Source organism: Excalfactoria chinensis, chromosome 1, assembly GCF_039878825.1.
Source record: "Excalfactoria chinensis isolate bCotChi1 chromosome 1, bCotChi1.hap2, whole genome shotgun sequence".
Classification (NCBI taxonomy): Eukaryota; Metazoa; Chordata; class Aves; order Galliformes; family Phasianidae; genus Excalfactoria; species Excalfactoria chinensis.
This window is the reverse complement of record NC_092825.1, coordinates 245,527-271,834: the sequence shown is the minus strand read 5'-3', so window position 1 is coordinate 271,834 and position 26,308 is coordinate 245,527. Positions and strand designations below refer to the sequence as shown.

Here is a 26,308-nt window from a genome sequence, read left to right as displayed (position 1 = left end):
GAAGGGCCTGAAGCCAAAGATTGCAAAGATCCCACAAAAGAAAGCTGTAAATGTGCTGGCTGCAGCGATGGTGCAATGCTGAGCTCAGCACTTCAACCTGCAATTAGAAACCCACATATATCCATATGTGTATGTATGTATTTGTATGTAGATATGGATATATAACCTATAGAAAGTAAACAGCCTGAGGTAGGAATAGGGAAAGGATGCGACTGAAGAGCCCTAAGCACGTTCAGACCAAGCTCTCCCTTTGCTGCTCGCTGCTGGGAATGCCCAGTTTCAGAACAGGCACAAACCACTTCTGCACCAAACGGACCTTCTGAAACCAAGACGACTTCCTTTCTGAATGAGGCCCTGAATCGGAGTCCCCTGCAGAAAACGGGCTCTAAGGAAACATTCACTACCCGCAGTTCTTGTGCCTATTAAATGCAGCGGGGCCATTACTCTTACAGCACCCTATAATTAACTTCCGCTCCAGTGGCATTGTCAGATTACAGCAGTGAATACGAGGTGATGCCTTTGGCTATCAAAGATAAGAGGATGGTGCTGCATGTCCCACCCCAGCCATCTCCAGCCTATGGGCACCAACCTTCCCTGGGGGCCGCACAACCCCATCCCAGTGCGGAGCCGGGTTACATCCACCTGAGAACAAATCAAAGCAAACCCCCACAGACCTTCGGATTTCTTGGAGCTGCTTTTAAAGCACAGAGTTCTCAGCTTCTTTGGTCATGGCAGCAAAAGCTGTGGACGCCGAGAGGTGAGAGGAGGAAGGTCGTCTCTGTGTGTGTCCAATTGGAACAGACAGATCCGATGGGAAGAGCACACGAGGAAATGCACACAGAGGGCCGTGGAGAACTCCGAGGTTCACAAGGCGACACAACACAACTTCCATCTGAAAAATACTCTTTATTCTATACAGGAGCGATGCCCCGGGAAGCTGTAGGAAAAGTTTTTGGTCACAGAAGTGAACGCAGCTGAGAAAGTCCACGAAGATCATGGGGGTAGTGCACACAGGGAGACGTAGTGCCAACGCTCTGCCAGAGATCCCGTTGGTTTCGTTACAGTGATGAATTCAATCCACCTTCAAAGAGGCTTTTGCAGCAGCTGGGACTGCTGGGTTAACAGCAGCATTGGAACCTCTTCTTTCCCACATGGAAAAATGCAAGCTGAGCAGTGCACCACAAAGCAGCCAGGACCCTCCCTGCAAGGACCCTGAACGCATCGCAGCCTGGCCAACAGCAGGAGGCTCAGCTCAACCACCCCTGCATTCAACATTCTCCCTTTGGAAGAGGACTGTCCCAACTCCACGATGCTGCAGGAGTTCTATAGAGAAGCTCAGCTTCCCACGCATCCCACGTGATTAAATCCAGCCACACATTTGGCCTCAGAGTCAGACGAGCCCAGGGCCCAGTGCCAGCACTGCAGAATTCCTCCATAAGCAGCGACACCAAAGGCCCAGAACTTCTTTCCCTTCCCCAGCGCCGGGGGAACCCCTTCAAGTTCTGATCTGCCTCAGACTCAGGCCCACGTGATGGAACCACACAACAGAACCCTCCAGCACAGCCCACATGGGCTTAACCTGGTGCAGCAGAGCAGGAAGCAGGAGCACATTTACTCTCCTTTTGAGAGGTTACTGAAGGGAGAGATAAAAAGCTCTTGCCTCATATTCCATAATTACATTTCCGAAGCTATTTTCCAAGGCTGTCAGAGCAGACATACAGCTGCCTTTCAGTGCAGTGCTCAGCAGGTCCTGATCTACTGATTTTGGCCCTACTTCAACCGTAGATGGAACCGAGCAGGAGATGTGGGTCTGAAATTCACATTCCTTGAAGTGTCCAGAGTTTCCTTAGGACACGCATCTCAAACAGCGCTGAGCCACGGAGCAAACAGGAGACGTAAGGAAGGGAAGGAGCCTCCCTGCCTGGCACACAGCTCCAGAGCTTCCCCCCCAGCTCAACCCACCCAGGATGAGGCTGAACGAAGATCTGAGATACCCCGGAAGCACTGAAGAACTGCAGCAATCCAGGAAGAATTTACACATCCCTACCATAGCAAAATGCTCCATAACATGAGCGGCGCTCCCTCCAGGTACAGGAACAGAGACTGTGATGTCAGCAGGAGGACCCCAGCTCAGAAAATGTACCGCTCAGTCATTTAAAACCACAGAATGAAGGGAGAGATGTCCTGGAAACACCGCGAGCAACAGCGCTGGCTGCTGCCCATCCCAACAGCAAGCAGCCAGGGCACGCAGCAACCACTGGGCAGTGCTGCCCATAGGGGACTTGGAAAGAAGGCGGTGGGTGAAGCGCCTGTTTCAGCTGCCCTGCGGATGGGGAGCGCTGGCCCAGGATCACAGAGGGCTGTGGCTCAAGGAAGGGCCGTTGTTTCCATTCAGAGGTGGCCTGTGAAGCACAGGAAGAGCAGGACGTGAAGAGCAAGCAGGTACATGGCCACCAGCATGGGCAAGTGGGTCCGGGAGCGGAAGAGAGAGCGGAAGAGGCGCCGCAGGCCGGGGATATTCCGAGTCTGAAAGAGGGAAAGAGAGATTGGTCAAGCACCAGGAACGGCCGAGTGCCCAGCCACCCCCAGAGCACTAACCACAAAGATAAGTTCAAGCTTACCAGCACTAACTTTCCCAGACCCATTCCACTGCCATAACTGACCTCCAGAGCCACCCCCCATCAGAAAAGCTGCTCCCTTCAGATATTCTGCCAGCCAGCTCTCTCCAGTTCCAATAGAGAAAGGCAACAGAAAGCAGAACGTCTCCCCTTGACATTTGCTCCCTACAAACATCTCAGCCCCTCAAGTGAAATATAAGCAAAAGGACCAACGATACATTTCTGCTATGGATTCGAGGAATCCCAACTCACCCCTCCCCCTCCAGGCTGGAAGATGGGAATGTGTATTTGTTGAGACCTTTCAGCCTCACCAACGAAAGGGCTTCAGGTCCTGCTGAGCAGGGCTGCCCTATGGTGATGCACCACAGGGGCCCTTTGGGGGTCCTCAGACAACGTCACCTCTCCTGGCAGAGCCACAGAACAAAGGAGAGCAGCAGAGCAAGCCAAGAGCAGGAAGCCACACAAACCCACTACCCAAACTGACTCAAAGATGCCCACAGAAGAACTTTGCTGCTATGGGCTCACAGCTCTCAGTTCATGTTTTCATACAGCAGACGGAGCCCAAACCATCGGCAGCTGTGACAGAAAACTCTTACCTTGCTGAAATTATTATCCATGGAGTCGATCAGCAAGGAATGCTCGTGACCTGGAGCCACGTCGATGCTGGTGCTCAGGGAGGACGTCCACTCACTCGACTCCAACCTGACGCAAAACAAACACACAACCATTAAACCAACGAGCAGAACCACGGGGTGACCCGAGTAGCAACAGCCTGATTTCCTCAGCTATGGCCTCAACATGAAATCATTCCCAGTTTCTGGAGGGTCGTGAAGCTGGAGCAGAGTTGGTATCTTGTGATCCCCATAGGAATTACACACAGGAGGGATCAGCTGCTGCCCGTGGAGTCCTTCTTTCCTCACCCCTCTCCTATCACTTCACAACTCTTCAGTTTCTTTCGGTGCTGTTTTCTCTTTGCAGGAACTACAATCTCTGACTCACCTGAGGTGTCTGTTTGGCTGTCAGTGAAATCTCATAGCATGTGACCTGCAAGAGGCCAAGACGGATGACTGAACTCTTTCTAAAGCCATGAAATTAATCTGGAAGCCAGCTCTGCTTCCAAAAGTGCTGGTTCTTGCTCACTATTTCCCAGTGACAGACTGTCAAGAGTGGTAAGGCACTGTTAAAGGATGAAAGCAGCGCCGTCAGTGTCAGTGATGTGAAATGAGGTGGAGTGAGGGGACTTCCACAGCCTTTAATGCTGGAAGGGGATAACGTTGCCCGAGTTGCATAGCAGCTGTCAGGGAACTTCAGCTCCAGTTTTCTTCATTACTTTTTGTCAACACAAGCACTTGTGACAGCAGGAAAACCACAACAGTGATGCAGAAGATTCTAATAGTGAGATTTACATGAGTTGCTGCATCACAGCTGTTGGGGATGCACGCAGCACAAGAAGCTACAACGAAGTTCAGTGACCAAATCCACTTCTACTGACAACAACAAGACAAAGGCACGGGGCTCACTGCTCCTCAGCCTGACGTCCAGGCCAGGCCAGCCTCCTTTTCTCTGCTGACTGTAACAGCATCTCTCAAGCAACCCAGGATCCACAGCGCACTGGGTATTAAAGAGCAAAATGTTGGCAGCAGAGAGCTTGGAACACAGAAGGCGGCACAGGGGGTGGAATGTGGACCTTCCAGCATTAAATGGCTGCTGAAACACAGACAGGAGCAAAAAACCTGCCAGCCCGAAACTCCAGCTGAGCTTCAGGACCAAGAAGTAACTGAACCTGCGATGCAACGACATCCTGAGGCCCATCTGGGCACCCACCATCGGGACCTACTACAGGGAACTGCTTTAGCAGAGACTGGACTCGATGACCTCCTGAGGTCCCTTCCGAACCCTGCAGTTCTGTGATCACCGTGTTGGTCCCAACCTCCTGCATGACTTTTTGCTTTACCAAAGTGACTGAGTGCAATGGAAGGTGCAAACAAGGGGAATGGAAGCAAGGAAAGTGGGGAGGAGGGATGGCCAGACTGAAGCTGAGCCAAGGAAAGGGGCAGAGCGAAGAGGTCTACCCTAAAATCAGTTGTTTCTCAGTATCCAAAGTTTAGGCTTTTTGGCAATAAATTTACATTTAGGGAAATTTCTCAAGACTTTTTTTACCCCGGACAGACAGCTGATTACTGAGCAGGAAAAAACCTTAGTAATAGCAGAAGAACTTTCATTTGGGTACAAATTATGTTCTCCTTCACTGGGAAAGCTGGCATTCCCAGCCAGAATTTATCCTACCACAGTTTCCACTCAGTTGCTGCATTCAGCCTTTGTCTACAACTGAAGCAGGGGGTTGGAACTGGGTGAGCATCGTGGGCCTTTTTCAACCCAGGCCATTCTATGACTCCACGCTCCTATGTTTGCTCTCCATTGTTTGAAGTTCTGTGCAAAGAGACATTGCTCTGGGATCCCCAGTAGAGAGCTGGGATCTCCTGCTGGGACAGCACTGCCCCTCTGACCCATGCTCCCACCTGCTGATGTGCTCCTGAGCTGCAGAGAGCGCATCCTCGGCAGCCATCCGGCGCTCCCGCTCCTCCTCCAGCTGCTCCTCCAGGTACCTCAGATCTTGCTTGGTGCTGCTGTGCAAGTGCTCCGTCTCAGACAATCTGTCAGATAAAAGCAAGCATGTGCCAAATAGGAACAACTCCTGACCTGCTCAGTTTCTGTTCTATTCCCTGATGCAGTAGGGGAACGGACGCCAGCTCTCTTCCACTTTGCACAGAAAACAGATGTTTTTCATGAACACGCTTGAATCGTTTGGACAGCAGGAAGGAGAAGAATGGTCTCTCAAAGCTCCTGTGTCACATCAGTAAGGAACGTATGTGAGCCCACCTTCCAAAAGCTGCTCACAAAGGGCACTAGGGACCACATGCTAGGTTTCAATTGCACATACATTGTGCTAATATACCTGGGCAGTCACTAAGCAACTGCTCCATCAAATCAGAGATGCTAATTTGGCTGGTGATGGTCCATCATAACTGCTATTACATGATTGGGTGGTGACGCACTGTAACAGGTTGCCCAAGGAGGCTGTGGATGCCCCATCCCTGCAGGCATTCAAAGCCAGGCTGGATGTGGCTCTGGGCAGCCTGGGCTGCTGGTTGGTGACTCTGCACACAGCAGGGGGTTGGAACAGGATGAGCATTGGGGTCCTTTGCAACCCAGGCCATGCTGTGGTTCTGTGATCCTATGTTTGCTGTTCATTGTTTGAAGTTCTGTGCAAAGAGACACTGCTAACCACAGCTGTCCAGCACACGGGACAGTTCTTCCACTCATCAAAGTCCTGCTGGGGAACTGAAGTGCTGAGAGCTCAGATGGTGCAGCCCAGCCAGGCTCCTCTCGACCCCAGGACCTCCATCAGCACTCACACCCCTCCTGGCCTCACATTACCTCAGCTGCAGCTCCTGTAGCTCTGGTGTGTAACTGCCTCCAGGCTCATTCTTTTCTTGGGGTGCTCCGGGAGCAGCATCAGTTGCAAATGACCCCTAAGAGAAGGTACAAACACACGGCAGAAGGCATTGAATGAGGAGGACAGAAGGCAGCCACAGAGCTGCTCACTTAGCATGTAAGCCTGGCCCTCCCCCTCACTTTGACAGAGACCCTCACCATGCTTTTGTCCGCAGCCTGCAGCTCCTGGAGCTGCTTCTCCAGCACCAGGCAGCGGCTCAGAACCTCGCTGTACTGCTGGGGACTCTCACAGATGCTTCGGCCACTACCACGCAGTTGGAGGGAGAGGGCATTTTTCTCTTCATAGACCTGAGACAGCTGAGAAGACAAATCCCGAGTCAGGAGCTCAAACATTTCTGTGACGGCAAACCTGTTTCCCATGTAAGTGAGGGTAAGAATTCTATTGAGAACGTATGTGCTGCCACGGTGCCTGTTTCTAAGGTCTGCTGACCAGTGATGATCTCCAAAGGCAGCTTGTGGGAAAGGTCTCCATCACAGGTGGCCCTAAATCATCAACACGACGTGCAGGATTGCTCCTTGCTCCCCCCTTCCCTTCCCAGTATTAAATCTGTGGGACTGGCTGATATAAGGCCCAAAACTTCCAGCCAGAGGAACTTTGCACCACCAGAAATCTTCGGTTCAACGCAGATGAACTGATGAAAAGTCTGTGCACCAACACAGGACGGACAGAGAGAACCAAGGCAGCAGCTCTGCTGTGAAGGACTGGGGAGTTACAGCAGCTGCCAGGTGAGCACAACCCAGACAGACAGCTCTGTGAGCAAGGAATGTTGTATTCTGGGTTATGTCAGGAGAAGCAGAGCCAGCAGAGGGACATCACTACCTGCTCTGCTTGGTACCAGACCACACCTGGCATACAGTGACCAGTTTTGGGTCCCTCATTTCAAAATGGACAGAGAAATGGAGTCCAGAAAAAGGCTACAAAGGTAGATGAAGGATTGGAGCATGTGATGGCTGCGAGAGCTGCACTGCTTTATCTTGGGAAAGGCTGAAGGGTACCAGCAGTTCCCAATTACCCTGAGGGGAGCCATAAAGCAGACAGAGTCGAGCTCTTTGGCAGCAACAGAAAATATAATAAGGGACTTAGTTGTGGCTTGCAAAAACAAAACCATTTTCATGGAAAATGAAGAGCAGCATTGGACAAGGACCCAGAGTGGCTTGGAAATGCCTTTCCTTGGGGGTTTCCACCACTGTGGCAGGCAAGGGCACGGATGGTCAGATCCAACACTGCTGGCAGCACAGCTTTGAGCAGCAGAACAACATAAGGGATCATCTCCAGAAGTCTCTTCTAACCACTTCTGATTCCGTGTTCCTTTGGTGAAGGCCCACATGAACAGAAAGCCATATTCCTCCTCCATGAGCCCCACTGAAGCCTACCCACTTCCCCACATTCCCCAGCCCAAGCACAGCCTCTACCTTGCTGTTCAGCTGCTGAATTCGGAGCTCTTTTTGGTGCAGCTCTTTCAGGCTGTCACTCAGCTGAGCCCTCAGATGTTTGGTCTCTGCTTCCAGGCTTGAGAAGTCCCCTCTCGCTGCTTCTGGATTGATCTGACAGGGAAAGAACAACAAAGAATACATCACATACAAGGATCTGTTTCCATTTCCACTCCCTACATTCTTCCTACACCCAAAACTTGATCTGCATTTTGGGGGGGTGGGGGTAGAAAAGAATCACACACACTTGGTTTTAGGTTCTTCTTTGCATAAATGCACGTGTGTCAAAGGGATAAGAGAAGATTCCCACCCTCCTCCTCCACCAACATAAAACAGTTCTGCCCTCGCTGGTGATGCTATGGCTCTGCACATGCAGCTGGAGAGTAGACCAAGTAAAGTGCTCAGTGGATTCCACTCCACTTTTAGAACTGTCATATGGAAAAAGAGGGCAGAAAGACCAACTTTCAATCCTCAGCCTCTCTGGGCACGAGCCAGGATTGCAGATTCTTGCCTAAAACAAACAGCAATAAAAATCCTGTAAGAGACTTAAGAATTAGAACGCGATATTACAAAGGACTAAAACGGAAGATTTCAGATTCAAAAGAGCGCAAGAAGCAATTCTAAAATCATTGGATTGGAAGAGCTGAGAGCTTCCAGAAGGAACTGCTCAGAGGGAACTCAGGTGCCCAGGAAACCCCGTCCTTTCTACTGTCCCAAACATTGGGAACAAAGGGAGGAGCACATAAGGTTGGGCCTGAGCTTTCTGAAAGCCTTCAAGCTGCACTGTTGGTATAGATATAGACCTTGGAGGACACACAACAAAATCCAATACCAGTCCACGTGATGCCTGACCTCCAAAATCCAAACACAACCAACAGGCCCTAATTTGGCAGTACAGAATCTGTGCATTTCCACCCACCTTCCTTTGGTATTGTTCCTCTACAGCTGGAGCCTTGCTCAGGGGTGGCCTCATTTCTTGTACAACCTGCTGCAAGTGGCTCAGCTGCTGCTCTTTTTCCGCTATGAGCATCAGGCATTGCTCTTTGATGTTGCCATTCTGCTCTTCCCAGGTAGTTTTCTCTTGCCTGCAAAGCATCATGCAAAGGAAATTACCACAGAGTCAACAGTGCCACATACAATATCCATTCACCCAGCTCAGAACAAGCCAAGGAGGATTCCAGCCACGTCCCGTCATTATCAGACGCCAAATAAGAAGTTGGATGTTGAAGACAAACTAAAGCAAAACCATTTCAGCACAGAAACCCTAAGATCAGGGTTAAGGAAGTTGTCTCCATCTCAGTTGAATATGCATGAGATTGAATATCCATGTCATTGCATGGATTCCAACACACAAACGTGGGCCTTGGCTTCACTGGTGCAGCAAGAGCCACCCAGGAAATAAGCCTCCAGGTACAGTCATTCTCTCCCTTGTTACTTTGAGATCTCTGAAGAACCTGAAATTACTTTTTTCCCCCTTTCTAGAACAGAACACATTTGCCTGAGTCTGGTCCAGGAGGGGATGACAACTCACCAGCCTTAAATTACAGCCTTTCTTAATAGAAGACATAAAGCAAGTGAAACAAAGGATTAAACCATCATATAAAATGAGTATTTTCTATACAATTACATCAGATAATAAAGGGTGTTCATTTCATTGTCAGCTCGGAATGGAGAGCCCTATGATTATATACAAATAAGCTGCAATACAAGAAATGGATGATGCTTCCTCTGAAACAGATGATACTGGCCACCACTGGAGGAAATAAACCATAGAATCTTAGATCACAGAATGGCCTGGGCTGCAAAGGACCCCAATGCTCATCCCATCCCAACCCCCTGCTGTGTGCAGGGTCACCAACCAGCAGCCCAGGCTGCCCAGAGCCACATCCAGCCTGGCCTTGAATGCCTGCAGGGATGGGGCATCCACAGCCTCCTTGGGCAACCTGTTCCAGTGCAGCACCACCCTCGGGGGGAAAAACTTCCTCCTAAGATCCAACCTAAACCTCCCCTGTCTCAGTTTAACACCATTCCCCCTTGTCCTATCACCATCCACTCCCATAAACAGCCATTGCCCCTCCCGTTTATATGCTCCCTCCAAGTAAAACCCAAAAGGCCATTAAACTGCTTTACATGGGCATCTCCTTCCAGCATTTTGGGCTGTAAATCTCCACCCTAATTCTGATGCAAGGAGCTGAGCAAGGAAACCTGTGCACACTCCTGCTGAGGCAGGTGATGCAGCAGAGGTAACGCTGAGGTGCTCAGTGCTTTGCTTTCTGAAACGACCCCTTGCCATCTCTGAGGCAGTAAGGGAAGGCAGTTCTCACCTCAGCTGCTGAAGCTCCTGCTGGTAGGAAGCACACTGTTGCTCCAGCTGCTCTCGGTGTCGGTGCTGTTTATCTGCCTCTTGCTGATATTCCTGCACTTGTGCCTTCAAGCGAGAGTTTTCAGCTGATTCTACCCCAACTTGTATGTATTGCTGCTGTAGATTCTTCAGCTCCCTCACCTTTAAGTCAAGGGAAACGTTGTTACAAACGTTAACTGAGCAAGCAGCTGTGTCTATTATTTACAAGCGTTTAAGAACATTTTTCACCGCAGCATCGCATTCAAACGACAGAGACAATGGGAATTTGCATCAACCACTACAGCAACCTACTAAGAAAAGCTCAGCAGAAAAGCACATCCAAGAGGTCTGCTGTGTGGAAGAGCACAGTGAGTTCTGAGACCTCCCATAAAGACACGACACAGGTTAGCAGCTCTGCGCAGATCAAGAAAGAGCAAGAAGAAGAGACGTCAATCTAGAAATAACTGAGATGTTGATGGACAAGTGGAAGCAATGGAGAGTATCACAAAGTATCTATCACAGAACTGCAGAATATCTCAGTTGGAAGGAACCCACAGGGATCTCTGAGTCCAACTCCTGGCTGCACACAGCACAGCCTCAAATCAAACCACGCGTCTGCACAAACTTCTCTTGCTCTGTTTGAGCTTCGTGCGGTGGGTGATTGCCCACCCTCTGATTAGTCAAGGCCACTCTGCAGGACCTCTCCATCCTCAGGGGACTCTGCAGCTCCTCCCAGTTCAGTGCTGTCCACAAACTCACTCAGCACACCTTCGAGTCCTTCACCAAGATACTGATGAAAACACTGAAGAGCCCCACAGAATTCCACCAGTGACTGGTTGCCAGCCTAAAGAAACCCCATTGACTACAACCCTCTGAGCCCAACCTATCGGTGCTCAAGAAACACTTAGATGTGGTACTGAGGGACATGGGGGTTATACTGGTGGTGGGTGGATGGGTGGACTGGATGATCTTGGATGTCCCTCCCAGCCTTGGTAATTCTACGATCAGCCAACTGTTCTCTCACTGCATTATTCACTGGATAGCTGCATGCTGGAAGGACACTCAGAAAGAGCCTCAAATCTTTACTGAAATCCAAAACAATGACACTGACTGGCTTCCCTTGGTCAGCCAGGTGGGTACTCTGCCATAGCAAGAGATTAAGTTTGTTGCAAATTAACAAAACAAAGTAAACTAAGAGAAAGCAGTAGTGGAAAATCACAGTAAGAATCAGTCACCCGAGCAGCAACTGGATCTGATGGAGTCCACAGGATCTGATGGAGTGCACCCAAAAGTGATGAGGTCACTGGGAGGCAACTCTCAACTACTTCTGAAAGATGGTGATGATCAGAGGGGCTTTTGAAGGCTGGAAGAAATGCCATCCCTACCTTCAAAAAGGGCGAGGAGGAGGAGGATGGAGGAAGGCAGCCTGCTCAGCCTCACTTCAATCCTACCAAGGAGACGGAGCAGCTAATTCTGGAAACTATTTCCAGACACATGAAAGAACAAGTTGACCCGAGGAACTGTGGAAATCCGCCACTGGAGATATTCAAAACTCAAGCAGACATTGCTTTTGTCAACCTGCTCCGGCCAACCCTGTCAGAGCAGAAGGGTCAGAATAGAAGACCTGAGAGCTCCCTTCCAAACTCAGTCCTTCGGAGATCCTATGGGGACAATCATATGCTTTTAATACTGTGAAAGGCATGTCTAGCAGTGCTGAATTTTAAGATCTGAAGAACCTAATCTCCTATAAAGCTTTAAATAAGAGCAGGAAGAGAAAACAAGAACTTACTAATCTGTCTCTGTCGTTCTGCAAGGAGGACAGAGCCTTCTTAAGACTCAGCACCTCTGATGGAGTGGTGACAGTGCTCCCTTCTGCTTGCTGCCTCACTTCTTCCACCTTACGTGTTTTGTCCAGTTCATCCAGCAGACGGTCTCTCTCGCCCTGCAGGCTTGCCATAGCCTTGGAGAAAGATCTGACTTGGTTGGAAGAGCCTTCCAGTTCTGAAGACAAACGGAGAAGCTCATCATCTTTGGCTCTGATCTTCTGCTTAAGATCCTCAATCTGAGCCAAGAGACCTCGTTCATCAGCAGCTTTCTGCATTTCTGTAAGCTCAGACCTCAACGTGTCCCGGTCCCAGGCAGTGGAGTTTTGTTCCTCTTGTAACTGAAGGACCTTCTTCTGAAGATTCTCCACTAGATTTTGTTGTTCCCCCAAGTCTGCAGAATACTTCTGTTTCAGAGCTTGAAGCTCCTCGTTGGTCTGGTCCCAGCTATCCTGAAGAGAGCTCATGGACTTCCCAAAAGACTGAATTTGGGCTCTGAGATCTTTGTTTTCATCTGTGACTGCAAGAAATTTCTGTTCCATTTCCATGAGGTCCCGTGCCAACTCTGCCACTCTCTCCTCTGCCGTTTCTGTTTCATTCCTCATTATCCCAGCATCATGATGCAGGTGCTTCAGTTCCTTTCTGAGCCGGTCCTCAGCCTCTCCCACTCTCCTGGTTGCATCCTTCTGAACACTCACCAGTTCCCCCTCAAGTTCAGTTATCCTTTGCTGTGAGAGTGCAAGCTTACGATGCAGTTCTTGTGCCTCTTCCTCTTGGGCCTTGAGCTGTGCTTGACACTCCACGATAGGACTCCCCTCAGTTAATGCTGTCATCTCACTCTGAGCTCGGGACAGAGAGGATGTAAGGGTTTCAACCTCTTGAGTCATACTGACTTTCTCCTCTCTCAAGGCTTCCATACACTTCTTGAGATCGTCCTGAGTACGCTCAGACTCCTTCAGCTGTGTTTCCATGACTGCCTTCTCCTTTTCCAGAGCCTGGATTCGCTGAAGCTGAGTTTTGAGGAGTTGCTTCTGTTGGGAATCCTTAATTGAAATGACTTGGTTCAGATCTTCTCTGTACCGCACCAGGTCTGCGCTCAGCTTGGCGTTCTCCGAGTTGAGATCATCCATCTGGCTATGAAAAATTCTGATTTCCTCCTTCAGCTTATTGTTTTCAGCAGCAGCCTCTTGGATTATCTGGTCTTTTTCCAAGATGATAACGAGGTGGCGCTCCTCCAGCTGTTTGTACTCTCTCAGTATACGATCTCTGTCATCTTGCAGAGACGACATGGACTTGGTGAAGGAGTCCAGTTGTGCCTTCTGCTGTTTACTTTCCTCTCTGATTATTTTCATCTTTTCAGTGAGATGATCAAGTTTATCATTAAGTTTGCTCTTCTCAATTTCCAAAGCCTTTTTATCTTCTTCCTCCTTGCTTAGCCTACTCTCCAGCAGCGTAATGTCTTCAGAATGCTGCTGCTGTAATTCCGATAGAGCGGCCATAACTGCTTCTTCCTTGGCAGACAGCAAACTAATGATCTTTTGATCTTTAGCACTCATTTCTTCATGCAGCTTATTTGTCAGGTCCTTGGAAGCCTGCAGATCAGCCTCAAGCTGTTCACAGCTGAATTTAAAATTCTGGATGCTGTTCTCTTGTTGCTTGACCGTACTCTCCAACTCTCCTCGACCCACTTCACATCTGGCAAAGGAACTCTGCAAGTCAGCAAGCTGGTCTTTCAGGCTCCGGATTTCTGACTCCAGCTTCTGCTGTTCATCCTGGGACTCACTGTACAGTTTCTGAGACTCTTCCAACTGAGTTAAAAGCTCCTTTTTTTCTGCCTGCAACATTTCACATGCCTCTTGATGCTGCTGAATCTCCCTCCTGGACTCTGATTCCCAGTCTTTCTTATTGCATTCCAGCCTGAAAAACAGAGAAGGGAAGATCAGTCCCAAATCAATGAAGTATTTCAGGATCCAAAACCACAACAACAGTTTTTACTGAGTATATTAATTGAGAAAAGCCACTGAATTAGTTTTCCAATGATTAGCACTGAATCAGGCTTCCAACGGGAGTGGTTGAGTCACCATCCCTGGAGGCATTTAAGAGACTTGATGTGGCACTCAGGGAAATGGTTTAGAGGTGAACTTGGTGATCATCTTAAGGGTCTTTTCCAACCTAAATGATGCTATAGGCACATTAGCAGTGACACACAATAGTCCTCTCTAGAATATGCAGCTACTAAGCCCCTCTCAGTCCCACTTATACCTTCAGTCTTTCAAAGGAGAAATTAATTTCCCTGTACAGCAGGGCTCAGATTTTGTTTGCTACAAGGAAAGGTGCTGTTCTCATATTGTTGGTATTCATTTCACAGTCATTTCACAACATACAACATTTTGATCAAACTTTGTAGAACAGTTTTCCTCATGAAATAATGGTTTGGAAATTCTGAAATTCAAAAACAAGGTTAACATTTTGTTATGCTTCTCCAGCTCCATCTTCCCCTCAATATCTAATTTGGGATCAAATTGGAGTTATGTATCTCCACGCTCTATTGACGTACCAAGCTTACTCTCTAAAATCAACAGCTTCCTCACAGAATCACAGAATGTCCAGGGTTAAAAATGACCTCAAAGATCATCCAGCTTCAACCTCCCTGTCATGTGCAGGGTCACCAACCAGCAGCCCAGGCTGCCCAGAGCCACATCCAGCCTGGCCTTGAATGCCTGCAGGGATGGGGCATCCACAGCTTCCTTGGGCAACCTGTTCAGTGCATCACCACCCTCGGGGTGAAAAACTTCCTCCTAAGATCTATCCTAAACCTCCCCTGTCTCAGATTCAAAACATTCCCCCTTGTCCTGTCACTGTCCACCCTCACAAACAGCCATTCCCCCTCCTCACCTCTGGCTGCTGACTCATTAAAGGAAATACACTGACTTAATTATCACCGTTTTCATTACCTGGATATATGAATCTGAAGTTCTTCCACTTGTGTAGTCATCTGCTTCATCTGGTCCTTCAGCATAACACAAGTTTCCTCCTTTGAGCGTATTTCTTCCTCTTTCTTTTGAATCGTTTCTGTGAACTTCTTCTCCCATGTTTTGGATTCATCTATCACTCTATCCCTATCATCCTGAAGGGAAGACATGCTCCTGGTGAAGGCTGCAAGTTGGGCCAGCGTTTTGTTCAGGTTGCCTTCCAGCTCCTTGGCTTCTCGATCTTTTGTCATCAAGGAGCCCTGAACATCACGAACCGTTGTTTCCATAACGTCTTTCTCCCTCTGCAAAGCTGCCAGTTTCTCTTCCATATTTTTCATCTCCTTTGAGTGCTTGTCTTTCTCCCGTTCCAGTCTTCTCTCAAAGTCCTCATCTTTTTTCTTCATTTGAATTAGAGCACTCTCTTTGTTTGCCCGTAACTCTTCTTTTACTTTGACGCTCTCTGCTAGGACTCTCGCCGCCTCACTCTGAGTGTCATCCAACACTACTCTGCAGTGAGCAAGCTCTGTCTGAGCTTTCTTGGTGTCTTCTGCTGCTTTAGCTAAAGTCTCTTTGGCTGCTTCCAAATCTTTCTGAGACTCACTCTGGACAAATTCCAGAGCTTTAACAGTTCTTTCTAAACTACTGATCTTCTCTTGGCTTTTGATACAATCCTTCTGCAGCTGCTTAACCTCCTGCTGCTTCTGCTTCAGCAGCTCCTGAAGCTCCTTCACGTGTGTGCTACTGTCTTCCCTCCAAGTGCGTTTCAACTTCTCTAGGTATTCCTTTTGGTTTTCTGAACTCGCTTTACTTTTCTCCATGGCCATCTGACGTTTCTCCTCCTCCAGTTCACGTATTGCTCTCTGCAAACTCTGAAGCTCACGTTTCAGTTGTTCATTTTCAATCTGGGAGTCTGTTGCATCTTGCTGGTAATTTCCAATACTGCCATTAAGTTCTGCCAGCTGATTCATGAGCCTTTCCTCCAAATCATCTTTCTCAGCCTCCAGGGTGTCCTTCAGTTCTGTCATCCTAATGAGGTCCTCCTTGGTGTTTTGGACCGTTTCTTCCATCTTTGCTACCGTGTCGTGGAGAACTTTTAATTCAAGGACTTTTGCTTCCATTTGGGTCTCTAAGGCCCTTTTCTCACCTTCTAAAGTCTCAACACTCCTGCGGATATCATCCAGCTGTTGCTCTGAAGCCCTCCTGTTCTCCTCTAGTTCAGTGATTCGCTCTGTGAGCTCAGCTATCTCCTTTATGTAGCTATTAAGATCCTCAGGTGGGCTACTACCTTCAAAAGCTTTTTGTTCCAGCTCTGCATTCGGAGACTTTGGTCCAACACCTAAGTCCACTTGATTTTCAGTCCTCTCTATTGGTGGTGGTGCAGCAACGGCCTGATTTGTTTCTTCCTCTGTTGTCTTCAGGGAAACATACTTGTCTAACAGCTCTCTGCTTTCTTCCAGCTTGGATTCTGTTAACTGCAAGTGATGTTTTAAGTCTGTGATCTCCTGAGTAAGAGACTCCTTTTCAACCATTACTGCCTCTAGCTGAGTAGAAAGAGACTGATAATCCCTCCTAGAACTCTCCAGCTCTTCTTTCAGGCTAGTGTTTGAAAGGAAAGCTCCATCATCAGTCCTGTGCAGATCCCCAGCTGTGGACTGAGCCTCTGCTCTGAGCTTCTCATTCTCCTCCTCTAGTTCCAGAATCTTTTGTTGCTTCGATTTTGCAAATTTCCTCATTTTCTCCTTCATTCCATCAATCTCCTGTTCAGCTTCCTGCAGCTGCTTATCCGTTTCTTCTTTTTTTGCTTCAGCACTTTTCAGCTTCATGAAAATCTCCTGCTTTTCCTGCCTCACGGTTTCCAAAACACGCTGAATCCTCTCAGTCTCATTGCTCACATTCTCATATGACTGCAGGAGTGTTTCATACTCTTTCTGAAGCTCCTTGTGTTTCTCTTGCCACTCAGTGCTCTCAGCGGCTTGCAGGCATTTCAAGGACTCCATCTCCTTCTCCTGCTTCTCCTTCTCTAAGAGAACTCCATCGAGTGTCAGTTTCAGGTTTTTACAGCACCCGTCAAGATTCTGATTTTCTCCAAGGACTTTATTAACTTCTGCAATAAGTTTTTCTCGCTCTTCAGTGAGACTTGCTATTTTTTCTGTTAAAGTGTCTGTTTCTTTAACATGGCCACTTATTTGGCTTTCCATAACATTCAACTTGACACAAAGATTCTCAATAGTAGTTTTGGCATTCGCCAATTCCTCTTTCAGTGACTTACTCTCCTTTAATGCCTCTTTCCTAGAGATAAGTGCAGCCTGCAACTTTCTCTGCATTTGATTCTTCTGTTTAGCTGCTTCTGCATCATCTTCTTGCTTGTGCTGAATTTCAAGCAGCTCGGTTTGCAGTTGCTTGCTCTGTTCCTCATGTGCCTGAGCTTGAGCTTCAATCTGACTGCAAAGACTCTTGATAGAATCTTCTTTTTCCAGCAACTGTGCCTGTGCATTAGCCAGAGCTTCGCTTTTCTCCCTTAACTGCAAGCTAAGGAGTTCCATTTCTTCATCCTTTTGATGCACAAGTGTTTTCAGGTCTTCCAGACTGTTTTCTCTAGAATCTTCCCCTTGATCTTCCTCCATTTCTCCCTGAAGTCTTGCAGCTTCAGCTTGTTCAGAGGTTCTAGTCAGCCCTTCTGCCTCTGGCAACAACTGCGCTATGCGCTCTTGCAAATTAAAGACTAATTCTGATTTGCAGGCTAGTTCACCTTCCATACAGCCAACCTTCTGTTCCAACTCCTCCTTCTCCATCTGCAATTTTTCAAGTTCTGCTTTAAACTCTTCCCCAGAAAAATCCATGACTTGCATGAATTTGCTGCTTGTAGAATTTCCTGCTTGCAAGCATGAAGAATCCAAAGAGCCCTGATTACCAGGAACACTCTCTGCTGATCGTCTCTGTTCCTGGAGCTGTCTGAGCTGAGCTTGGATGCTCTCCTTCTCTTTCATTTGCATATCAAATTGTTCTTGCAGGATGTTGTAATCATCTTTCTGCTGTTTCAGCTGTTCTCTATGATGCCTGTCTTTTTCTTGAGCCTTCTTTATAGTGTCTTTGCGAGATACCAAGGCTTCCTGAAGCTTTTTCTGAAGTTGTTCTTTTTCTTGTTCAAGAGTTGAAACTCTTTCTTTCAGAGCAGACATCTGGTTTTCTCCAAGATTTGTAGCTGCTGTGTTGTTTTCTTCATTTTCTTCATCATCTTTTGGGCCTTCATTGGTTTCAGTTACTTTGTCAGCAATTGTCTGACTTCCCACGATTTCAGCCTTAATTGAATCAGTGTTTGTCTTATCTCGCAAGCTTTGCTTCATTTCCTCAATCACCGCCTGCAATTGCACTTCAGTAGTTTCTTTATCCAGCAGCTCCTTCCGAATGCTCAGCAGCTCAGATTCCTTTTCAGAAAGCAACTGGATTAGATATTCCTCCCTGGGCGAGCTTTCAAGATTCACTCCTTGGCTTATCCTACTCGTCATATGTTCTTCCCCTTCAGCTTCTTGAGCCATTGAGGTTTCTGACTCAGGCTCCATTCTCAACTGTACCAACTCACCCTCCAATTTGCTAACCTTCCTCAGGAGCTCCTTCCTGTTAACAAGTGCTGCCTGCAGCTTTCGCTTCACTTGCTCGTTTTCCTGTTTCAGAATCTCAAGTTCACTTGCTGACATCTCCCCCTCCTTGCGTTCTGCTTCTGTCTCATACTGCTGCTCAGACACTTCACAGTTTAGATACGTATCTTCTGCTTCTGTGTTCTGTTTTTTTCCCTCCTGGGCTTTTAATAAGAGACTTGTTTGCTCTCTGAGTCTCTTCAGCTCAGTTTCTAGAGAAAACTTCTCTTCATTCAGCAGTACCATTCTTTCAGACATGCTGATGCTGATCTCTGTCATCTGCTGTTCTTTCTCCAGCAAGGTTTGTTGCAGGCTCTCTATACACCTGCTACGTTCAGCAACAAGCTGCTCTAGGCTTGCTGCTTCGTGGCCTTTGGAGGCTAAGCTTTGGGAAAGCTCTTCCATCTCAGCCCTGTATTTCCTCAGCAGTTGCTCCAGATCAAGTGCCTCGCACTCCTTCTTCTGGATCTGGCTCCGCATGTCGTTTAGTTGCACGTCCTGATCAGAAAGCTGAAGTTGTGCTTCATCCAAATCTTTCTGTAAAGCTTCGATTTTAACCTCTTTGGATTTAAATTCATTTTTAAGGCTTTGGATTTGTTCCTTCAGAAGACTGCTCTCACTGTCTGACAGCCTTTGCTTTTCAGAAAGAGCCAGATCTTCCTCCAGCTGCTTCACCTTCTCCTGCAGTTCTGCCATGGTAGAAAGGTTCTTCATCTGACACAGGAGCTGATCTCTCTCTTCAGCCAAAGCACAGAACGAGCTGTCAGAATCCTCCATCTTCTTCCTGTATTCTTCAGCCACCTGCTTTAGTCGATTTATTTCTGCATCCCTTTCTCCCAGATCTTTTTTATAGGATTCTTCCGATTCCTGCAGAATCATTTGCAGTTCCGTAATTTGGTTTTGCAGATTTATCAGCTCTTGAGATTGAGAGGTGCCTGGCTCTGGAACTGCTGCAGAGGTTTCCTGTGTTGCTCCCATCTCCCCTGTGCCGTGAACAGAGGTCTCTCGGGGTACTTCTTGAAGACTGTTTTTGTTTTCCTGAAGCACATTAATTGGCTGCATTTCTGTCTCTCCCTGTAATGAGCTGTTGTCCAACTCACTTTGCGTACTCGATAACTTTTGCTCTTCCCTCTCAAGAAGACATGTCTGGGAATCCTCTTCCAGCTGGTCAGCCTCTCCTCCTGCTTGGTTAACTGCAGAAGTTTGGTTGTTTTGGTCCTTGAGCTGTCCCTTTAGAAATGCAATTTCTTCTTGAGCTTCTTTCAGTTCCAGCAGCAAAACTGACAGTTCTTTCTGTTTCTCTGCAGCAAGACATTCTCCAATTCCAGACAGGCTGTTTTCTTCAGCAAACTGCTCACCTCCACTGGAAAAGCCATTTGTTCTTGCCTAGAACACAATACAAGGTTTCAAATTCCCTTTGAATCCTGCCACAGGGGCACTTTTCATTGTCCCTACCCCATGCTAGCAGTTGCAATCAAAAACAGCCTCATTAACAACAGGAAGACTCCTCCGCTCATTTCCCTTCCTGAAGCTGCAGCATGGGACTCTGGCTTTAGGATTAGACCATAAATGAAGCTTCCTGCTTTTGAAGTGTCTCAGTTCTGTGATTCTCAGAGGTGTCCTTCTGGACTTATCCAGCCATATTTCAAGACTACAGATACTGGCATCGTGTCCACAGTCTCTGAACAAGGAGGTTTTATCCTCTGCTTTACCTGTCTGTTTAACGTGGACAAGAATCCATTCAGACACCCATATTTCAGGGTGTATTTACCTCCAAAGTGAAAACATTAAACAAAACATCTGGTCTAAAGTGCTTGGCTTTTTCCAAACATTCATCTTCAGATTTCCTTCCACCCCAAATACAGATGACAAAAGAAGAATGATCAAATCCTTGATGGAAATCACGGATCATCACTCTGCAAACAGCTCAGCACCTTTGCTGCAAAGGCTGTCCATTCAGTCAGACTAAGTTACCATACCCATGCATGCACACAGTATTGAAAAGTAAACAGCAGTGGGTGAAATTTGTACCTCAGGTAGGACCGAAGTGTCACCAGAACGGTTTTGCCCTTCAGAACTCACCATCTCTCCTGACACACCTAGTGATAAAACGTACATGTCACCATCAGCAAATGAGTTGCACAGCAGACAACTGGAAAGAAAATCCATGGGACTGGAGAGTCTCCAAATTCCCAGGTAGGAAATACAAAAGGTCAAGAGTTTGAGCGATGCGTTTAGTCCAGACATCCATCCCCAAGCTCTGCAGATGCAAAACATCCTATATTTACTGCATGCTGATATCACCTAAGTCTACATCATGTGTAACTGCAACAGAATAATGAAGAGGCAAAGACACAGTGAACTAATACGCTTCTGCTCTTCCAAAAAGAACAGGATTTATTTATGAACCCTGTAGTTCCAACCCTTCTTTGAGAAAATAACATTTTTCTAAGAGCTAACAGTTAGTTCTGTTGTGTTTCTAGAAGAGTTAAGCTCAAAACTCACAGGTTTTATGGGTGGCACAAGGCAGTTTTTTTCTTGTTAATAAGGAAAAAATATAGAAAATTATTAATAAGTGCATTAAGAAACCAAGGCTGTAAACTTAATTTAATGTTAGGAAGCACCAGAAATTACAGCTGCTCATTCAGTTTCAGTTTTGCTATTCTATATATATTATATCAAAAGCACATGCATTCAAGCAATAAGTAAGCGATCATCTCTCCACACCGTGCAAGAAGGCAGATGTGAGCACTTAAATAGGATATTCCTGATTTTTAAAACTTGGAACGTTGGGGAGGGACGTTTGGTAACACCTGAGGCCAAAGAAACCTCATCAGCTCTCAGACAGGAACTCGATACTTCATCTTCTGTCTCTTCTGCACATTACTCAACAGCCTCTGCACCTGCAGCCTCCTTCAAAACCTTCTCCTTTCTCATCTTACTTCTTTCTGTTCGTATATTCTCACCTTCCTGCCTTAGTTTTTTCTCTTCCACCTTTCTCTGTGTCTTATCTCCCCTACATCTTTAGATCTCGACTTCAAAGCTCTTCGTTCCAAATCACTTTGAACTTCTCCTGGCAGTTCTCCCATCTCTGCAATGTTGAGCTCAGCGTGCCTTATTCTGTGCCCTTACCTCCAGAGGTAGCAGAGGAGTCCATGCAAGAGCCCAAATCTTCCAGAACCTGTAAGTCTTGTGTTTTCTCCTCAGATCCACCATTCTTGATCTATTGGTAGAAGAAAGACAGTTTTATGCTACAGCCTTTGCATTAGAAGACAGGTATCGTAGCTGCTGCTCAACCAAGCTTAGAGCTTAAACTGTCAATCCCTACCATACACCCAACTCTAATGCCTAGTGGAAATAAAAGACAGTTTAGTTACAATATTAAGCAAGAGACTGGGATATATATCAGCAAATTAGGATATCAGTTCAGATTTAGGACATTTTCCATTCTGCAAAGCCCACTGCCTGCTCTCCTGGCAGGCTCTGGACACCTGCTGGCTGTCAGGAAGCTGCAGGTGAAGTCCTTACTTTGCCATTCTTACACATCCAGCATAAAAAAAAGTCTAGAAATAAAAAATCCACTCTACTTCACCTGGAAAAACAAACTGTGTTTGTTTTTAAAGTTAAGACTGAAAACAACGAATAGAACTAACAGTTGCTGTTAACTACCTCCAATGTAAGCACAGAGGGTTACCCAGTCAGACAAGGGCCATCTCCAGCCCATGTTTTAGAGCACTTTTGTGACTGCCAGTTGAAATGGAACGTTTAGGATGCACCAAAACAATTTGTGCACACAACCCAAATCCCTGCACTGGGATTGACTTCACAGATATTTTGCCCTGAAGTAATAAGTCAGGAGCACAAGAGGCAGTACAGACCTGCCAAAGCATGAACACCACATAAAAGCAATTTATGTGGACTATACAGTTATTCATATACATGCCTGGTGTAGAAATGGACACTTTTAGCATTGGATTCACCAACTGATTTTCAATACCCACCTTGGTTGATATGCTAAAGCACTGTTCTCATCACTGCCACTAAAGGGCTCTAGGAAATAGCTGAAAGGCTTACATCTAGCCTTGGAAAGGCCGTGAGCACAGATGCATTTACATGTGTGTGAACCTGTTGGGCCACCAGCTTACACCCCAATGGCAGGCAGCTGGAACACAAGGCTCTGGGTAAAGCAGGATGTCCCGACTCTACACTTACAAGTCCCAAATGCCAACTTTTGCCCTGACTACTCCACGGCAACAAACACTTAAGGAAACCATCTTCGGCACCTCCACATGTAACACCTTCCATCCCTATTTTTAAATCAATAGCCGATAAGTCAATAAACGTGACACTTTATGTTATACAGTCACTGGAGAAGCAGAGGAGCTGGAGATTTTATACTACCAACTCTCCCTGTGTTGCATTAGGTAAGACCCAGCATCATCTTCTCCCCCTGCTGGCAGATGGGAGCAGAGCAGAGCAGTCTGGAAGGAGCCCAGATCTATCTCTAAGCTAACCATTCTACAACTTAGGATGGACACAGAGGCAGCTATCTCCATCACCTTGCTGACAGAACACGAAGCAAAGCAGAAGGTGTCCAAACCTGCCCGCAATTCTGCATGAAGCAGTTTGTGGTGTGTATTGGTTTTAAATGTACAGATGGAAACAAAATGTACAGAAGGTATATAAGTGAATGAGTAAAGGGAAAACTCACCAACGGTGGTGCCTTGACTGAAGCAGCTGAGGCAGTCCTCCCTGGTGAGCGATCTCCAAGAGATACTGCTCCAGTGGGAGTCAGCCCTTAAATGAGGTCTCAGAGGGGATGGAGTCAAGCTCCACCCCTTCCGGGAGCACAGCTACATCACTCTCACCTGTGCTCCCACAGCTGACCCCATACTTGCCTCAGCTGATTAATCAGAGGTTCAGGCTGTGATTACCAATCTCCCATACACTCCACCCCTTCACAGCGTGAACCAATGATTAGGTGAGTTTTCCCTTATCACAGAGACCCAACGCGACGCTGATACAATTTCCCGTCGCACCGAATGCTGATGTTATTCAAATGATGATTGGATGGGTATTCACGATCTTCCGTGGGCCAGTGCTTGATAGATGTTACTGGAGACAAGCCATCTCGAGGTGCAGGTCCATTTGCGTTTCATCAGTCCACACAAATTGTTCTCTGATGGTCCTAGAGGCTTAGAATCTTAGGGAGAGTAATACAGATGTTTCAAGGGTACCAGGAGAGGAAGGTCTGCCCTCCAGGGCAAGATACAGGCCGTATTCTTGTCTTGGGTCAATACTTCTGCTCGCACCGGATTATGTCCCGGCCTCCGATACCATACCCTCTGGCCAGATATCTGTGGCTGTATAACTATATCTGGCACCAGAGGAGGAGTCCTGATCTGCCATAGGGACATGATGGGTGTCCCTTTAGCAATAAAGACCGGAGTATTGACCACGATGTCAGTAGGCCATGTACCTATCACCGAGGGGGTAACTGAACCTCCCACCTCCAATAGTCTCCCCCAAGGTGCAAGTAGGCCACACCACTTGGGTCCTACTTGCACCTTCCAGGGCCAATTTATCTTATGGATTCCTGGTTTTAGATTCTCAGGGGCAGGGAGCAGAAGATTATTGTCATTACCAACCTGCGGTTTTACCTCATTATCAGCACCTGTAATTTGAATCCTAAGAGGGGAGGCCCATATAGTGTGTAACATTTTCAGAGCACTGGGTCTGCCATCCCGAGGTCTTTCGTTCAAGTCCCGCAGGGTTTCGTATAATCTTTTTGTCCACCCCTGCAGGGACTGGGAGTCTGTCTTCAGGGCAGCCTTAAGAATACCATTGTAGCGTTCAATAAGGCCTGCCCCTGTTGGATTATATGGCAGATGGAATCGCCATTCAATGTTGTTCTCTTCTGCCCAGCGCTGTATCATCGCTCCAGTAAAGTGAGTCCCTTGGTCGCTCTCGATGACTTGAGGTGTCCCATATGCAGACATCAGTTTAGTGAGTGCCTTAATTGTATATGCTTGATTTGCCTTTGGTACGGGATAGGCTTGCAGCAGTCCACTTACAGTATCAACGCAGGTCAGGGCATATCTCGCCCCCTCAGACCGAGGGAGGGGCCCAATGTAATCAACCTGCCATCTCTGAAGAGGACTATATCCTCTAGCAATGTGGGATGTTGTTTCAGGCAACGGTCTTGGTCTCATCTTCGAGCAAGCGTCACAGTCCTGACATGCTTGGACGATATCAGATAACTGTACAGGCAGCCCCCATGCTTTAGCAGCTGCCCACATTATCTTTTGTCCAGCATGCCGTAGCTTCTGATGTAACCATCGGGCAATATTTTCAGATTGTGAATTCCCAATCCATCGAACTCGGGCCAGTGTGTCCGCTTCATCGTTTCCTGGTGACTGCAGGGGTTGATGACCAGAGACATGGTAGACACATACCGTCCTGTGTTTGACTGTATTCCAAATGTCTACCCACATGTCTTTCCCCCAGATCGGTCGGGCGTGGATAGTCCATTCCTGGGTAGCCCACTGCGTAATCCACAGAGTAAGCCCCCGGTACACGGCCCAGCTATCCGTACAGATGTTCAGGATGCCATCACCAGGTTCTTTAGTTATAACCATCCACACGGCTCGTAATTCTGCCCATTGGCTGCTCTGACCATCCCCCTCATCAAACCAGATTGTCTCAGTAGAGGGATGGTATGCTATAGCTCGCCACTTGCTCGGGTTGCCTCTGCTGGACCCATCCGTATACCAGGCATCTTCAGGAATAGGATATCTTCCTTCCTGAACAGGGCTCTTCTCTGGTGGAGCGACCATTGGTTCTTTCGGCGTATCACTGCGATATGTCACTGGGCCTAAGATCTTCTGTAATTCCTCCTTGAGTGGAGACGAAGACAAGCTGCTTCTTTGACTTAGATAGGCGACCCATCGTGCTACCGTCTGTGCTTGGGCCACCCCTGTCTTAGGAAGGTGAGTTAGATCTCTTACCCACCCCTGGATCGGTAATGTAGTTTTAACTATAACCTCTGCTGTTTGCGTTATTGGCTCTACCGCTTGTAACGCTGAATAGGCAGCCAATAACTGTTTTTCAATCATGCTGTATCTTTCTTCTGCTCCGTGCCAAACCTGAGACCAGAATCCAATGGGGGTTCGAACAGAACTCTGGCGTTGCCACAGGCCCCAGCCAAAACCATCCTGGGTAACATGAACGTCTAGTTCAGCTGGGAGGGTCGGATCAAATATACCCAATGCCTGGGCTTGTTTAACTGCCAGCTTTGCCTGTTGGAAAGCATCTTGTTCTACCTTCCCCCAGTTCCACGATTGACCCTTCTTGGTAAGCTTATACAATGGCCTCAACAACTGAGCTAAGTGAGGTATAAAGGAGCGCCAATACCCCAATATACCTAAGAACTCTTGTAGCTGTTTTGATGTTGTAGGGACTGGGAACGCTTGGACTTTATCCACTACTGCACTGGGTAGTACTTTGGTTTTTCCGGACCAAATTACTCCCAGGAATTTTACAGATAGCCCCGGACCTTGCACCTTCTGTGGGTTTATAGCCCACCCTCTCTTTTGCAGATAAGCTATCAATAAATCTGCTGCTTGTCTCACCGCCTCTAATGAATCGGACGTTAACAGGAGGTCATCAATATAATGATATAAATTTACATTATGTGGCTTCTGCCACTTAGCCAGATCACGCGCCACCAAATTATGACAAAAAGTAGGTGAATGCACGTACCCTTGCGGCAGAACCTGAAAAGTCCACTGCCTGCCTTCCCATGTGAATGCAAACTGGTCTTGTGATTCTTCACTAATCGGAATACTGAAGAATGCATTCGCTAAGTCTAGGACACAGTGATACGTTTTAATTTCTCTACTTAGTGTGTCCATTAGGGAGGCAATATTGGGTACGGCTGCATGAACGGGCGGCGTGACCTTGTTTAATTCCC

At 47.4% G+C, this 26,308-nt stretch overlaps 1 protein-coding gene across 2 annotated transcripts in view; it reads right to left on the bottom strand.

The window, feature by feature from the left end:
- Positions 1–888: 888 nt before the first annotated feature.
- The window catches only part of GOLGB1 (golgin B1), a 41,808-nt gene continuing 16,388 nt past the window's right edge, over positions 889–26,308 (bottom strand). For both annotated transcript variants that reach the window (XM_072327610.1, XM_072327617.1), the window contains exons 11-22: positions 21,469–21,559; positions 20,368–20,435; positions 14,684–19,722; positions 11,696–13,646; positions 9,890–10,068; positions 8,485–8,650; positions 7,548–7,679; positions 6,273–6,431; positions 6,057–6,151; positions 5,138–5,272; positions 3,215–3,320; positions 889–2,526 (exon numbers count right to left, since the gene is read on the bottom strand). In XM_072327610.1, the coding sequence (XP_072183711.1) occupies positions 2,392–2,526; positions 3,215–3,320; positions 5,138–5,272; positions 6,057–6,151; positions 6,273–6,431; positions 7,548–7,679; positions 8,485–8,650; positions 9,890–10,068; positions 11,696–13,646; positions 14,684–19,722; positions 20,368–20,435; positions 21,469–21,559 (8,256 nt within the window). In that variant the 3' untranslated portion in view covers positions 889–2,391. The remainder of the gene's footprint in view (positions 2,527–3,214; positions 3,321–5,137; positions 5,273–6,056; positions 6,152–6,272; positions 6,432–7,547; positions 7,680–8,484; positions 8,651–9,889; positions 10,069–11,695; positions 13,647–14,683; positions 19,723–20,367; positions 20,436–21,468; positions 21,560–26,308) is intronic.